The sequence below is a fragment of the Brettanomyces bruxellensis genome, chromosome 5 (genome assembly GCF_011074885.1).
Source record: "Brettanomyces bruxellensis chromosome 5, complete sequence".
NCBI classification, from domain to species: domain Eukaryota; kingdom Fungi; phylum Ascomycota; class Pichiomycetes; order Pichiales; family Pichiaceae; genus Brettanomyces; species Brettanomyces bruxellensis.
In genome coordinates this window covers 693,886-710,023 of record NC_054686.1, presented here as the reverse complement: position 1 = coordinate 710,023, position 16,138 = coordinate 693,886, and the positions used below count along the sequence as shown (strand labels likewise).

The 16,138-nt window shown below is 39.1% G+C and overlaps 7 protein-coding genes across 7 annotated transcripts; 4 read left to right on the top strand and 3 right to left on the bottom strand.

Moving 5' to 3' along the window:
• Positions 1 to 257: 257 nt before the first annotated feature.
• On the top strand, positions 258 to 2,063 carry BRETT_004344 (uncharacterized protein; the record flags this gene model as incomplete). The annotated part of the gene is made up of 1 exon (XM_041282840.1): positions 258 to 2,063. One exon carries the CDS (start codon positions 258 to 260, stop codon positions 2,061 to 2,063), a length of 1,806 nt encoding a protein of 601 aa, XP_041135616.1.
• Positions 2,064 to 2,147: 84 nt separating this feature from the next.
• Positions 2,148 to 4,118, bottom strand: BRETT_004343 (uncharacterized protein; the record flags this gene model as incomplete). The annotated part of the gene is made up of 1 exon (XM_041282839.1): positions 2,148 to 4,118. The coding sequence occupies one exon, from the start codon at positions 4,116 to 4,118 to the stop codon at positions 2,148 to 2,150; it is 1,971 nt and encodes a 656-aa protein (XP_041135615.1).
• A 475-nt stretch (positions 4,119 to 4,593) lies between these two features.
• On the top strand, positions 4,594 to 5,859 carry BRETT_004342 (uncharacterized protein; the record flags this gene model as incomplete). The annotated part of the gene is made up of 1 exon (XM_041282838.1): positions 4,594 to 5,859. One exon carries the CDS (start codon positions 4,594 to 4,596, stop codon positions 5,857 to 5,859), a length of 1,266 nt encoding a protein of 421 aa, XP_041135614.1.
• Positions 5,860 to 6,047: 188 nt separating this feature from the next.
• BRETT_004341 (uncharacterized protein) lies at positions 6,048 to 6,821 on the bottom strand (the record flags this gene model as incomplete). Its single annotated transcript, XM_041282837.1, has 1 exon — positions 6,048 to 6,821. One exon carries the CDS (start codon positions 6,819 to 6,821, stop codon positions 6,048 to 6,050), a length of 774 nt encoding a protein of 257 aa, XP_041135613.1.
• A 483-nt stretch (positions 6,822 to 7,304) lies between these two features.
• On the top strand, positions 7,305 to 9,092 carry BRETT_004340 (uncharacterized protein; the record flags this gene model as incomplete). The annotated part of the gene is made up of 1 exon (XM_041282836.1): positions 7,305 to 9,092. The coding sequence occupies one exon, from the start codon at positions 7,305 to 7,307 to the stop codon at positions 9,090 to 9,092; it is 1,788 nt and encodes a 595-aa protein (XP_041135612.1).
• A 155-nt stretch (positions 9,093 to 9,247) lies between these two features.
• BRETT_004339 (uncharacterized protein) lies at positions 9,248 to 10,066 on the bottom strand (the record flags this gene model as incomplete). The annotated part of the gene is made up of 1 exon (XM_041282835.1): positions 9,248 to 10,066. One exon carries the CDS (start codon positions 10,064 to 10,066, stop codon positions 9,248 to 9,250), a length of 819 nt encoding a protein of 272 aa, XP_041135611.1.
• A 919-nt stretch (positions 10,067 to 10,985) lies between these two features.
• Positions 10,986 to 12,560, top strand: BRETT_004338 (uncharacterized protein; the record flags this gene model as incomplete). Its single annotated transcript, XM_041282834.1, has 1 exon — positions 10,986 to 12,560. One exon carries the CDS (start codon positions 10,986 to 10,988, stop codon positions 12,558 to 12,560), a length of 1,575 nt encoding a protein of 524 aa, XP_041135610.1.
• Positions 12,561 to 16,138: the final 3,578 nt, after the last annotated feature.

Below are 16,138 nucleotides of genomic sequence, written 5' to 3'. Positions count from 1 at the left end.
AGTGGATTTTCCTTGATTTTCTCTGCTTTTATTATTTAATTTGGATATGTTTAAATAAATGGGTTTCGCTATAATGTATACACTCTGGGCGTTAATTGTATGCTTGATAATAGATATGATGAGAAGAACCGGCGAGATTTTTTTTTTTTTTTTTTTTTTTCATCGCTTTATTGGATCTCTCTGATCGGTTCTATTCATTGTCATTACTGTATGGTATTTCCATAATACTAGCTATTTAGGATCAAGCAGATAGCAAGATGCCGAGAAGAAGACAAACTAGAACAAGTAGACTAAATGATGATGGAGGTGTGAAAGGACCTAGTAGTGCTCTTACGTCATTTCTTCGAGAGCAAGGTATTAGTGCCGAGTCAGTCAGGCTAAGATATGAAGAAAATGTGAGAAGAGAACAGGAAATGTTAGAAAGGGGGAGACAGATTTCGGCCGAACAGAATGAGAATGATCAAGAAAGTAGCACAAATACACAATCGGTGGAAGTTGAATTGCCGGAAAATGAACTTGATTCCGATGAGGAAGTGTTTGAAGGCGATGAGGATAATGAAGAAATTGCAATGATTAGAGAAAAAGCGAGACGAAAGAGAAGAAGGGCAGAAAGTGGTGATAATGATGATGATTTTCCAAATGGTGTTGGTGCCGAAAACGGAAACAATAACATCGATGGAGATGTGGGAAAGAACTATTGCCTAGAGTGTGATAAAGAGTTTATCATATCTGTATACTCGAAGAAGATGGAAAAGTACGGAAGGGTTGGATATTTATGCCCTTCGTGTACAAAAATGGCAATTAGGCAAGAACGATTAGCCAGACGGAAAGAAATAGATGCAAGAAAAAAGAGAAAATTGGTGGCTGCTGCTTTACTTGATAAACAGACTTATAGGCTTCCAACTCTACAGGATTTCTGCATAAAGATCATTACAGATAATATCGATGATGTGAGCGTTTTGGGAGACATTGGTTTGAGAAACAAAAAGAGGATAAGTCGTATATTGGCAAAGAACAGATCTCTCAATAGCAAGACTATGGAACTCTTTTTAGATCCTTCTCTCAAAGACCTCGAGTTCTGGGATTGCTCCAGGATTGACAAGGGTGCCTTGGATAGGATACCTTCATACTGCCCCAAGCTTGAATCTCTAACGCTGAATATGTGTGGTCAGCTACATAAAGATAATTTGCTTTATTACGGACAGAAGTGCTCAAATCTTCGGTCTTTGTCTTTAAACGGACCGTTTTTGATCAATAATGCCGTTTGGCAGGAGTTTTTTGACAGTCCAGTCGGTAAGAATTTAAAAGCTTTTCATCTTAGGAACACTCACAGATTTACTTCTGATTCTCTTATCGCTCTTCTTGATAATGCTGGTTCAAATCTTGAGAAATTGACGTTAAATCGTCTTGATGGATTTGATTCAAAGCCTGTTTATGATCTGCTACCATATTACCTTCACAACATTAGGTATTTAGAGATATCATATCCCCACACAAAGGATCTTATAGACGATGATATGATAGTGAATCTTCTTGCCACGAATGGCGATCATATTGAGACCCTTATATTGGATGGATGCTCGGGTTTGACTGATCAGTTCTTGATTTCAGGAATAAAACCATTCTGTCCTGTTCTCACTAAGCTCTCTCTTCAGCAGTTGCCATTAATTACTGATAATGGCATCACACAACTTTTCAGTGATTGGTCTATAAATGGTGGCTTAATGGATCTAAACCTCACCCGGTGTTTGCAATTGACTGATATGTCCTTATATACAGCATTAAATCACAGCTGCCGGACATTGGTGGAGTTGACTTTAAATTCCGTCAAGCTGATAACAAAGAAACTATTTCTGAAATTATCAAGGGGTACGCGCTTTCCTCTCCTTACATCTCTGGATATCGGATTTGTCAGATCTGTGGATGATTCTGTTCTTGCCATTTGGTCGAGAATAGCACCTAAATTGACTATAATGGAGGTGTATGGTGATAGCCGGTGCACGGACAAAGCTATGATCAGGCATGATCTTAAGGTTATTGGTAGGGAAACGGATACTATTTGAGTCTCAATTTTTGTTCGATTTTTCTTCGCTTTTTTTATTTACGTTACTTCCTAAAATTACATTCTCTATATTCTATAGAATACTTCATTCATCCTGGTGTGCAAACCGTACCGTAGCATTTGCACGTTCAACTTGACTAAATCTTGGAATCGGTGCTGTTCCTAGTTCTGAAATTCCAAGTTCGTAATCAATTTGGTTGGAAATTAGAGGTCTGGCCTCCGCAACTCCCGAAGGATGACCATTTTCAGAAATCAACCGCTTATTGACAGCCTTTTCATTCAAGTCACGATCCAAACGAGCTTTTAAGAAATGCTTCATTGCTGTTGATGATTCCATATCACATTCTAAGGTATTTCTGATAAGCTCGCGGGATATATTTGATATTTGCTCAGTAGTTCCATTTTTCAGCATGTAACTGTTGTACTCAGATAATATTGTGTTAGTAACAGTTATTGACATCTCGCTATAAAATTTGATGTAGTTCACTATGTTTGTCAAGTTGTGTGTGTTTCCTTCGCACATTTCAAACTTGACGAAAAAAAGCCAATACGGTTCACTTGAACGCATAATACGGAAGTTGAAGAACTTGATCAATACTTCACGTGTCTCCTTGATGGAGTGGCGATCAAGCCAATATATCTTTCCGACTTCTACCACCAACTGTGAGCAGTTTTTGAAATTCAAAATATGCGTAAGGTTTGCCAATTTAGCTGATTTTATTTCTGTAACAGAAGCATCCACTCTTCTTTTTTTTCTTGGATTAGATATGTTATCTTTTTTGGTCATATCCAAATGGATGTTCATCACGCATGCAAGAGCATCCTTTATTATTATGTCTTTATCCTTTGCGTGCCTATATATCAACCTGAAAATCCGTCCCACAGGCTCATATTCAGCTGGATTTTGCTTCACCACTTCAAGTAAGATATTTTCAGCCTTTTCAGTATCATGCAGTTTTAGCTCATAATACTTGGAGAACATATATCTGATTTTGAGATCTGTTTTTAACAGGAATCGATTTATTGCATTATTGAAGCATTGTAAGACTTTGTCTTCGTTGGTTGTGTTTTGTATCAAAAAGCGGATATATCTCATCCATACACTTTGGTACTGGCATTCTGTTATCAAGCAACGCTCGTAAAGGCAGATTATCTGTTCAATATCACCATTTTTCTCTTCGAAATCTAGATAGTCCGCCCAGCATTTAAAATCTTCATCTGACACAGGTTTTGGTTCAAATTGTAATCGTGTTATAGCACTTTCGTACTTCCATCTTTCGTTTGTGCCCTTTTGAGTTCTTGCAAAAATTGCTTTAAAGTATGTATCAATCAATGTCTGCAATTTCTCATCGTCCAACTCATCCCAATTTGTACCGTTTATTTTTAACTGATCCAAAACATTAGAAAGCACGGTATTACTCGTGTTTTCCGGTATAAGATCTCTGATTGTAAAATGTGAACGTAGATCAGTAAATGCTTCAAAATATCTTGCATATTCGTATAATGGGATCCATATTATTTGTAAATATATGTTCAAGTATTCATTTGAATTGTGGCCCGAATTTTGTTCTTCCCATTCAATGTATAGATCCCAGATAGGATGAGCCATAAACTGCCTACCGACCAATTTCAATGCTTTCTGAAATAGCGATCTGATCCCATCAGCTGGCAGAAGTTTGTTTGTTATGTTGATATTTATGTAATCAAGCCATAAATCTAAAGACTGTGGGAAATCTTTCACAGCTCTCTCTAACACCTTTGCAGACGACTCAAGTCCAGATAATGTGTACTCAATGGTGACATATTGTTTCCAAACTTGGCTTAGAAATGGATATCTACCGAGAAGCCTGTCAAAATCATAGTGAATCACTTTCTTTACATCATGGCTAGAGCTGATCTCATTTGTATTCTGAGCAACCTGCTGTTCTATCTCATCTATAAGCTTGGTCCATTTTGAAAAGTCTTCAGGTTCGCTTTCAACTTCTTTTTGTAGGGTTAACCACATGGAATATCGTGAAATACAGCCCAATTTAGGCCTGTCATTTGAGGCTATCATATTCTTGTGATTCTTTTGAATAATGGTAAACAGATAAATGTTCTTTTAAAACTTACAGGTTCATTCGTATCAGGTATTCAACAGTGAAAGATAAACTGAGCAAGACTTTACCGTTGAAAATATTTAATCTGCTCGTCGATCGACGCATTAAATGGAGTAAGGTATTTAAGTCGATTGCAAAGGACTCGCAACGCAAGTTCGTCCCCGTCCCCTCATCAGAAAAAAAAAAAAAAAAAAAAAAAGTGTGTTCGGTGAAATAAAATAAAACTTGAGATGCAAATGAGAGAGAATACTGATCCAAGAGAGTTTTTCCCATTTCCTCGCTTTAACTTAAATTCGCCTCTTACCGATATATCTGAAGACAGATGTATTTTCAAGGAACTTTCAAGCCCTTATAATAGATCCTCTGAATAGTTGAAGCCCTTTTTTGTTTAGGGTCTGTACGACGCTTTGTGTTTTCACGCATTTATAAAAGATGAAGGTCATTTTTAAGAATTTCAAGAAGGAAAAATTCCCCATAGAAGTAGAACCTTCTGATAGCATTTTGTCCGGTAAGGAAAAGCTTTCTGCTGCACAGGACTGCCAGCCAGGTCAGCTGAAGTTTGTGTATTCTGGAAAAATCCTCAAGGATGACAAAACATTCGAGTTTTTCAACGTCAAGGATGGAGATCAGATCATATTCATGAAGAGCAAGTTAAGAAAGCAGAAGTCAAAGCCTGAGCCCAAGCCTGAAGCACAAGCTGCAGCTGGTAAAGCCGAGACCTCATCTGAAAATGCAGCAGTTGAATCATCATCAACTTCAAACGCAGCATCGCTACCAGCACAAATACCGGCAGAAAACCAGGAATCTTCTACGGGGGCAGAAGAATTTACAGAATCTACGTTTGCCATTGGCCGAGCAAGGCAGACTGCTGTTCAGAATATAATGGGCATGGGTTTTGAAAGAGAGCAGGTCGAAAGAGCGTTGACTGCGGCATTCAACAATCCGGATAGAGCCGTTGAGTATCTTTTAAACGGAATTCCAGAAAGCCATCATCAAGCATCGGCACCTGCACCACCTGCACCAGCAGCTGAACCTTTAGCCGAGGCTGCAACCGAGAAATCTACAGGTACTGTGGATGAGGAGCAGGAAACTGCTCCCAAGAATGCTTCTGAAGGAAATACAGAGGCTGGATCTTCAGGAAAAAGCGAAGAACCAGTGAAAATAGCTGAGAATGTTGAAAATACAAATGCCACAGCAACGACAGCACAAACGCCGGCCAATCCAAATTCGCAGAATTTGTTTGAAAGAGCCGCTGCTGCGGCCCAGGGACAAAATACAGGCGAAAATTCACAAGAGGGTGATTACATGGGATCTCTGCGAGAGCTTCTTCAGCAGAGGCCGGAGATGGCCGAGATTGTTCTCCAGCAGATGGCAGCATCGAATCCGCAGCTTGCAGAGGTTATACAAAGAAACCCTGAGGCATTTATGAGATATATCACCAGTGGAGACCAAGATGCCCTAGCTGAGAGTTTGGGCATCCCTAAGGAGTACTTAGAGGGAAGCGGTGATGTTGATGATGCCGAAGATGGAGAGGAGGCCAATGTTCCTCGTATTGAGGTCACACCTGAGGAAAATGCGGCAATAAATAGATTATGTGAGCTTGGATTCGACCGTAGTCTGGTCATACAAGTTTACTTTGCCTGTGATAAAAACGAGGAGATGGCAGCCAATTTATTGTTCAGTGATCATGCTGATTAGTGAGATATCTTTGCTTTTGCTGCACGTGTATCTATTTCTACGAAGGTTATGCTTTTAGTTACTGTTCTTTCCTGCTTTTATATTGTCGTCTCTCTTTATCTTAAGTTTTAATCTCTTTTACTCCAATATATTTCAAGTCTTTGCTGTATGTTATTGCTATTCATCGTACAATTCTGAATTGCAGATGTTCAAAATAGCTGCGCAAAATTTGTAATCACTTTAACTCTTTGCTGTATTTCATGCGGTATTTCTCGGTTGCCTGCTCTGTACACCAAATAGCTTGTCATACCAGCCTGAATAGCTGCCTCAACCTCTGCCGGGTTGTCACTTAAAAACAAAATACTGGAGTACTTGAGTTGCGATTCCGTCTCCAAACCATATCCTATCTTTTGAAGTATCCTCCTGTAACTAGCGATCTGAATTTTGCTTCCTGCATTTGTTGTATCAAAGTATCCAGAAAGAAGTCCATTCAAGTTTGCCACATTTAGCGGATGCCCACTTTTGGAAATTTTCACATGTGAGAGTAGAAGCTTCTGTGCTTCAATTGAACCGGAGGAATAAATATATAATCCCCCCGAAAGTGTAACCGACCAATGCTTTATTGCTTCAATCGCATCGTCATACAATGGGGCAAGAATTTCCCCTGAATTGTATCCCGTTTTCCACACATATCCTTGCAACTCCTTTAAAACCGGGTCTTTCACATCATTCTTAACTAATTCCCTGATATACTTCTCAAGTGTGGCTTTGCCACAAGAATATTCAGTTGGAAACTTATCAAGGATCCCAGCCAATTCTGCATTCTGCAAATTGCTTGTGGTGTTGCCCAATGGAAATTCAATCTTTGAGAGATACTCCTCTAAGTGCTCCAGGAAGTATGGGAATAGTGTATCCTTGACAAACGAAACGGGACATATTGTCCCTTCTATATCCAAGATAACAGAGTTAAATTTGGAGGTCATCGCGCTTTGTCACAGAAATTACTAATCAATTGTGTTCACAGGTACATTGGACATATAAGTGTGGTACCCTTTAAACTATGATGTGTGTTCAAATGAGTAGAGATAATATAAAAAAAAATAAAAAAAAAAATAAAAAATAAAAAAAACGTGCAATATGTAATCTTCACGACTAACCGCAGATTTCGGAATGTATATGTTTATCTTTCACTATATAGGCTACCATTCGAGTGAATATCGTTTCGTTAGCGGGGAAGGGGTGTCAGCAAAAGCCGAGGCCTATTGTTTTCTGTAAAGGGGACATCCATATTTTGTCAATCAGAATTGTTCGATCTTTTCAGGTACACACTTCTAAGAGATCTCAAACCGTGCTTACTAAGTAACTAGATGACCAATATATAGTATGAACGCAGGCGTATATTTGAAGTCCTGCAATATTATTTAATTAACTACAACTAAGCAGCTTTTTGTTTTTTTCAAGCCAAGATGGATTCACTGCAGAATACTGGTGAGGCTAACGATGACCCATTTTTTGAAGGGCGTCTGCAAGAGCTAGGCAAGCAGCAGAATCGGAAATGGATTCAGCAACGGAACAAACAGTGGATTCAGCAACAGATTCAACAGAATCAGCAGCAGAACCAACAGCAATATCATCAACAAAATCAACAGAATCAACAACAATATCATCAGCAGAATGTACAGTATCGCCAACAAGATCAAAATCAATATCGGCAGATGGATCAACAATTTCGGCAGCAGTTTCGGCAACAGAAAAGACTCAATCATCAACAAAGTCAACAGCAGAATCAACAGCAAAATCAGCATGTTCTTCAGCATGTTCTTCAGCAGCAGTCATCAGACCAGTCTCACGATCAACAAGATTCAAGGCAGTACTCACAGATGTTTCCGGATAATGTTATTCAAGAGAAGTATCAGCTAGATCCATCTTTACAGTTCGATCTTATCCCGTACAACAAGCAGGACGAACTGTTTTCGAACCTACCGATGAAGTATCAGCTTGATCTAGCCCAGCCACAGTATAGTGCTGATGCGCCACTCTACTTCCCTCAGACATCAACTGACGAACTCACACGTAGAAACGAAAATGCAAACAGTCCCAGCAGTTTCAGTTTGCCGGACACCTTTGAATCCGAAGATGCTGATTTGAGCATTAACGATAGCATCAACAACATACGAAATGCGTTTTCTAGTTCCTACACAAACTTGAATAGTATGGATTCGATGGCCATCGGCCGGAACTTCTCTGTTCCTGAATCATCGTCTTTGGAATTAGGAGGTGAGATAAAGGCGGCAACAGGGCCAAGGGCAGATCTCAAAGAGTCGTTGTTGGTGGAAGGATGTGCTGATGAGGCCAGTCTGGTGAAGAAATTGAAGCCAGACGGTAAGAAGTTGCACAGAAAAAGAAAGTCGGTGAAGGAACGTGTGAAGGAAGAGGAGGCAGATATGTTTTCGGAGAACCTGTCAAAGTATCCAACCGGTGTATGTAACCGGTGTAAGAAGACATTTGCACAGATGGGCACCAGAAGTTATCGAAACTGCATGCACTGCCGGAAACTTCAAAGAGGAAGATCTAAAAGGTGGCAGTTGAAAATTCGAAACAAAGTGGGGTTGTGTCGGAGATGTGGAGCTCAACTAGGTTTAGAAGAAACCAATTATGTCCAATGCCGACAATGCCGCAGTGCCCTTCGACTAAGAAAGCACAGAAGGGCGACTGAGGGCAAGTGTGTTCATTGTTCTGGTCCTAATGATGATTTATCGGGCAAGTACAAAGTTTGTAGTAAGTGCCGGAAGAGGGAGAAGTTAATCAGGGAGATCAGGAGACAAACGGGCATGTGCAATAAGTGTGGAAGGCTTTTAAGCGGTGCAGATCAAGGTTTCAAGTCATGCAAAAGATGTCGGGCTACCAGACACGGAAGGAAGATTGTAAGAAGTATGAGTATGAATCTCACCACACGCATGGAAGGTGTTGATATACATTTGGATTCTCTTGAGTATCCGAACGAGACTGCTGGTGGTAATGAATCCAATAATAATCAACAGGGATCATCTCGCTCAAGGCGTTTTTACAGCGAGCCTCCTTCAGAATGCATTCCTGATTTTGAACCTACGATAGCTTCGCCATCATCACAGATGAGGAGGAGAGAAAGTGTATCCACAGTCCACCAGAATGCCGAAATGAGCCCTATATTTGTTGATGACTTGATTATGCCTCATCTACCTCAGGATACGCACCCTGACACTGCCTCCAGGTAAGTCGTCATACCCATATTAATTAATTTGAATATCTCCGATTAGTGTTTACTTATTTGCTCGTGATTTCTTTATATATATAGCTGTGGTGGCCTGCGTTTGTTTACTAATAATACTGAATCAGATCTACCATTCTCAGTATCAGTACCTTTTCATTCTTAGCCAAATAGCATTCTCTTTGCCTGGGCCAAGGGGCCTCCCGAATTCTTCTCGGCATCCCTCATTTTGTATTTTCTTTCCCTTTGCGACTTGTAAATTTTCTTCTTCTTATTCCTAAGCTTGAAGGCATGTCCTTTCTTTCTACGTCTTATCTTCTTTCGTGGAGCCACTTTTGGCTCAGTGCCAAAAAGCTCGTCGAGCTTTTGCTCCTCATCTTTTGTTAATTTAGCACCTGGACCTTTGAATTCTGCCGTGTCCTCACCCTGTTGATTCTCCCCATCATCAAAGTTGAAAGAAATGATGGAATTACCGTTTTTCTCGGATTTTATACTGATCTTCTGTTCAAATCCCTTCTTTGTATTAACTGGTATTTCTTTATTTGGCTCGTATGTTTCGACCCCTGAGATAGGATCGGCTGTTATCATTTTTTGCTGCTCGATTTCTTCATCACAGTTTTCATTTTCTTCCTCTTCATTTTCCTTATCGTCATTCCCTTTCTCGTCATCATTTTCATCCTCGGGCGAATACGGAGGCACTCTGTTTTCGAACCTTCTCCTTTCAAGTAACGAATCACCGTAAGCTTGTGCCACCCCATTATTGCCCGTCAATAAACTTGAGGTTACATTTGGTTCTCCGTATTGAACATCATTGTCTGTGTTGGAGCTATTAGAATAATATCTAACAGAATCCTTTAGCTTGTAATAACCCCTGATCGCATCCTTTCTGCCTCTGGTTTCCTCATTCCAAAAATCTCTATGGCCTTTAGAAAACTGACGAAAGAATTTATATCTTTTATCATTAACCAATTTTGGCACCATGTTTATACATGTGCCTAAGAAGTGATCTCTGGCAGAAAGATAGTTTCCATACTCACATTTATCCACCAAACATTTTAAAAAAGGATCCCTTTGAGCGCAGATCCCTTCGTAATCATTTAGTTTTTTTGGCATCTTATGAGCAAATGAGTTTACACACCAAAGAAACGATGCAGGCACACTGCTTGGTGTTTTTGTGCTGGTTGGATGTACCGGCATTGTAAGGAGGAGACATATTAAGGGGAAAAGTAATTTAAGGTACTTCTTCATCTTGAGCAGAAATCTTCTCTTGGGGTGACAAATATGTATCAAGATTAAACCAAAAAACTAAATTCATCAAAGTTCAATTAAAGTCTAATTTAAGGGTGCTTTTTACACCTTTGGAGACACAAAAGAACTACAAGATACATATATATATTTTTTTGGAAGCACAATCCCTTCGAAAAAATATTTTTATCCTTACCGTATCACAGTTGATGTCGCGGGTCAAAATAGGGTTGGCAAATCAAAAGAGAAATTTACGCCTAACAAGGAACATCTCGGGTTTAGTTAAAGTCAGATTTCCCCAGAAAGGTCATAGGGCAGATGTAAAAATACCTTTACAAACCTTGGCATGAATAAATTTCGTATATGAATACTATTAAAAACTCATAGAGATTTCTGAATATTCATTTTACCTCACTATTCTAATGGTCCCAAGCATCTCGCCGGTTAACTTAAGCAGATCGGTTGGAGTTCTCGGTTTTACTTCTATTTTCATTCAATTATTTTTTTTTTCCCGAGGGGCTGAATAATGTTCGATCGGCTGTTGATTGGCTGTTAAAACTTCTAAGCCATGCTATAATCTATTCGACAATTCAACATCATCCGCCTGAATAAGGGAATTATTCGGTGAAAAGGAAGCAGAACGATTAGATCTAAAATGGTTGAAGTTACCTCGCTCGTCAAACGACACGGTCATTTGCATAAGGTCAACATTAAGTACGGATATGTCATCATAGGGCTATCTGTTCTTTACATAGCATACAGAGAAGTTGCTTTATTCTATCATAAGCGTGCATGGGAAAATTCCAGGCGATCAACTTCGAAACTTGGGCTAGTGGATATTCCAGTCGCATATTATGCAGTTATTCTATTCCTAGTAAGCATCGTTGTGGAGTTCTTTAATCTCAACACTGAACACTTCAATGTTCATATCAAGCGATTTGGCAGAATATCTTATTCACTCACTCCACTTTCTATATTTCTTAGCTTGAGACCATGCCCCTTTCACCTTGATAACTACTTGGATACTCTGAAGTTGCATCTGTGGACATCGCGAACGGTTGTTCTTTTTGCTTTAGCACACGGAGTCGGCTATTTGATCAAATGGGGAACCTCTGAGTCGTACAAGATATTCCGGGCTCTCAACTTTTTAGGCTACGTTATATTTCTCTTTTGTGTAGTCCTAGCAGTGGTCAACTGGGGTCCAATTAGACATAGGCTCTACCGGTACTTCTATGTTATCCACAATATTACTGTTTACCTCTTTATATTTGGAATCATACTACATGCAAGACCAGGGGTCTTCCCAATTGCCGTTATTGACATTCTCATGATTGCCTATCAGCAGGTTATCAAGTTCAGAAGTATTCGGACAATAACCATCGATAATGTTGTGGAACATGATGGGTCAGATCTCAAGATTGTTCATGTTCCACGTAAGCTCCTTCCAGATTTCATTACCAGCGGTAGCCATTGCCGATTGGCGCCAGGCTTAAGATCTTCGGTGTTCTGGCTGGGTCCTTCACATCCATATACTATCACTGGAGAATGCGATTCTTCGGGGAACTACATGAGTCTTCTTTTGAAAGAGAGTAAATTTAAGATTATACTCGGTGAAACATACACAATACAGCCGTATTTCGAGTCTTCCCTACCGGAAATGTTTTTCAGTACTGCCGAAAATGTGAACATCGTGTGTGGAGGGTCTGGAATTTCGTTCGGTATTCCAATTTTCACATATTTCAAAAGAAAACTGGCAATCGGGTCTACCGACTTGAAGTTAAAGCTTGTGTGGATCACTCCTAAGGATGAGGACTTGTATATTTTGAGGGAACTCGGTATAACCGGTATTGAAGTGTTTGTTACGAGAGGTTCCGGTGATCAAGACCAGCAAGGTGCTTCATTGGGTGAGGATCCAACACTCGAATCTGCAAGTGCTTCTATTGCAATGGCTCCAAACAGCAGCAGTGACTTAGAGCTACAATCATTGAATGGCACAGATGTCAGTAACACGGCCTCTGGAAGGAATGGCAAAAAGCAGTCTGAAGAGAATAATGTGAAGTATATCGGCCGTCCGGACCTCGAGAGTATTTTAAGACCGAACTTAGCCCAAACAATAGACTACGCCAACAAATGGATATTGGCATGCGGGCCAAAGGAGCTTGTTTCAGACTGCGAGCAGATCACGAAAAGCCAGAAGTGCCGGTTCTTCTCAGAAGAGTATGCCATGTGAATAGCTATTTGTAGCGTTGACAATTTACAAGTCTGATGTCGTCAGTATGCCATGTTGTGACATCATAAACTACAAGCAGAATTACGAATAGAAGTGCATTAATTTTATTTTGCTAAAGTGAGCCAGACTTTGATGAAAATCGAAAAGACAGAAGAAAGAGATTAAAACGGGAGATCCGATTCAGAAAGAGGAGAAGCGTTTGCTGGCTGGTGCGTATGACTCAGTAGTGAGGCAGGAACAATGCAGAAGTGGGGAAAAACTGCTTTTACCTCAACTATTGAAGGCGGGGTGCGGGTGCCAATAGGAAGGATGATAATGTTTGAGAATAGACATAAAAATCCGATGGAGCCACGGCATTATCGATTTATTTATTCGCTGAATAGAAAAACATTCGCGTATTTGTTTGACCCTGAGGAAATATAAATGCAAATTCCGAAATAGAGTATTTAATTATGGTAGGATTCAGCATCTGGAGCGAGCTTGATTGGAAATAAAAAAAAACTTTCCTAAAATCCGAAGAACTTCCGGATAACAAGCATAAATAAACAAGCAGCACAATAGGAGATGCACTAGAACCGAGTGACAATCGAAATATGTTGGGACGTTCTTAAGCATGCACATAATTGGCTGATACGTCGTCGTGGAAAAAATAATAATATTTGCAGAATAAGTGAACCAGTAACTCCAATAATAGGCGGAGTTGCATAATTGAATAATGTACTTCACGCCGTGCGGGCGTAGTCGACCGTAAAAAATAATCGCATACAGTTTGTATAAGAATACGACGGAAGAAAGAACCTAAAAAATATACTTACTTACTTATTGTAATGTATCAGTGTAACATATGACTACAACAGCTTTTTCCGTAGATCTCAGACAACGAGAAGGCGGAAGTCCGAATATGAAAATTATAATTTCATACTCATCAGTACCCTGCGTAATACAAACGGTAGAATCTCAGTGACGGATTGAAAACTAGAATGTGTCAATACTATTGTTATGCATATGATAACATTCAGCCTACTCATGTTTCATCTCTTTAAAAGTGTAAAATCATATCTTAGTTTGAACAACTATGAAACAGATCACGTCTCATTCTTTTACAGGCCTTTTAGAGCAGCTGGTGATTTATTTTATCTTCGTTAAAATGCGGCTTTTCTGCATTTATCAGCTATTTTAATTTATGTGACTACTCTATCAAACCTTTCTGGCAAATCTATCCGTTTTCTGTAGTTGTAACGGTGATGGAAGATCATTATTTTGCGTTTCTTTAAAAAGGTTCCTTCACTTTCTTTTCTTTCTCACTTTGGAAGACCCTGATCCGTTCCTGTCAGCGCAAGCAAAAAAGGCTGTCATTAGGATCTTTGCATTTGTTCTTTTTCTTTCAATGGAAATATTATTTGTGATGAGAATGTCAGTCATACACTTGACATTCGGCAAGAAACGAGTGTAATGACAGTACATATTTCTGTCATATTTTACCGCACTGCTAGTACGTCATAACCCGTAATAACTAGTGTATGACGCAAAACAGATTACAACGGTCTCTTTTAGCTGATGCATTTCAGTTTATAGGTAACACTTGGAAAAGTATCGACATTCTTTCAACTCGGAACCCCTCAGTACAGCTTACTGCCGTGTATTTTTAGAATACTAAAATAACGGAAGACGTTATAAATAGATGAAATTTCACTCCAATACAGCCGCGTTTCGCCCCAAAAAAACTTCTGGAATTCCTAGCAGAAGGTGTTAATAATAGTAAACCCATAATTTATAAAATAAAGATTTCAAACCGCTCGAGCCCCAGACGAACAAAGTGGGGATGCCTGGTACCGTAACATTATAGAGCTAGCGATTCGTCAAAGTCGGGAGTAAGTGTACAATTGCAATTTTCCCGTATTATTCTTAAATGTTTAAGGAACCTTTTATTTGAAAATTCAATTATGTGTTGAACTTTTTCTTTGTGTTGCTACAATTATTATTATTATTTTTTATCTAACGCAATTCAAATTACCTCAGTGCTTGCAACAAATTTCTTTATACTGCATAGAATACTTCTCTGAAAAATATTCCACATAAACAAGATAATGTAACATCCAAAACTCGTATTTAAACCGCGTCAGCCATACGTAGACCGATCAATCAAAATCATTCTTCTGTTGTGTTTCTTTGTTTCTACATTATTTTGTTATTATTCATTTTTATTTCAATACGTCTACTCTTACAATTCCGGCCATATTTCCGCGAATAGTGAGTTAATTACGGACTTTTTCATATTTCGGCCCTTTTAGGAAGCCGTGGGAAGGGCGGGCATCCGCGCTGGGCACCCCAATTACCCAAAAAGACTTTTAATCATGAAAATGCTTAATGGTTATTGGGAGGGTCTGCATTAATCAAGGCGTGGCGTCCCACAACATATGGCTTAATATTTGGAAAATAATACAAAAAATTCAATTTATGAATTTGTTTCAGCAGTTCGCTTTCATATTCATTTTTCGGATGTTTAATGGATAACACAAGTCGATTTGAAAACGTGAGCATATTCGCCCATAAGGGTAATCATATCTTGGGCACCCCCATGAAATGGTGTAAAATAGAATACGAAAATGATAGTAGAGAACAAAGATAAGCTTTTTAAGTTTGTTCTTTTGCTCCACATGGTTCGAAATCATTCAAGCCTAGACCATGTTGGAAAAGTGTGGTTTCTTCTATGGCCCAGATTAATTGATGCATCGTGAAAATAAAGAAAGATTATTAAACCATTATGTAAATTGATACGAATGGGGCTTGAGATCAGTTATTAGGGATGAATTGGTGAACCTTTGAAGGAAAATTCATGCCCAATTGATTACACAGATTATTTTTTCTCATGCTTGGAACACATCGTAGTCTTTCTAAATGGAGATATGGAAAAACATGAACAATTGTTTCAATCAACACACACGGCTATGCTTTCATGAAATATGTTTATTTTTTCCCCACTGTCATCATTCCAGCATACTTCTGCTTGATGGTCGTCACCCCACCGACCCTGCATTCGTAAAATAGGTAGAAATTTTTTTCCCCCTCTTTTTTGGGTATGATTCGGAGCGAAAGCGCAGACCGACAAAAAAACTATGGTTCAAATTATGAATAGAATGGCAGAAAAATAAAAACTTTGTATTATACTTTATTAATGGCTTTTCGGCCTAGATCCGTTAAGAAGCGAGCGAACCTAAAGTATATGGACGAATGGAATGTATATGCTCTGCTTGTACAGTTTTTAGAAACAGATAAAACAAAATTTATGCTTACATTCTACCCCACTCCTAAGTGGGCTGAAAGCCAGCGTAGATGAAGGAAGGCGTTAATCATTCATGTTTTTCATCTCATTTTTTATTTATTTTTTTTTTTTTCTTCCGTGTGTAGATGAATATTTACATGTGTGAACTCAGAGCAATTTTTTTTATATGTTCCAATAAAAGGAGAAAATAGGGGCCGAAAACAATAAGAATCGTTGACTGATTATTCTGCTTTTCTGTCCCCTCAGAGAGTAGTTGAAACTATTGTTCTGTATTGTATGCATTAACTGGAAACGG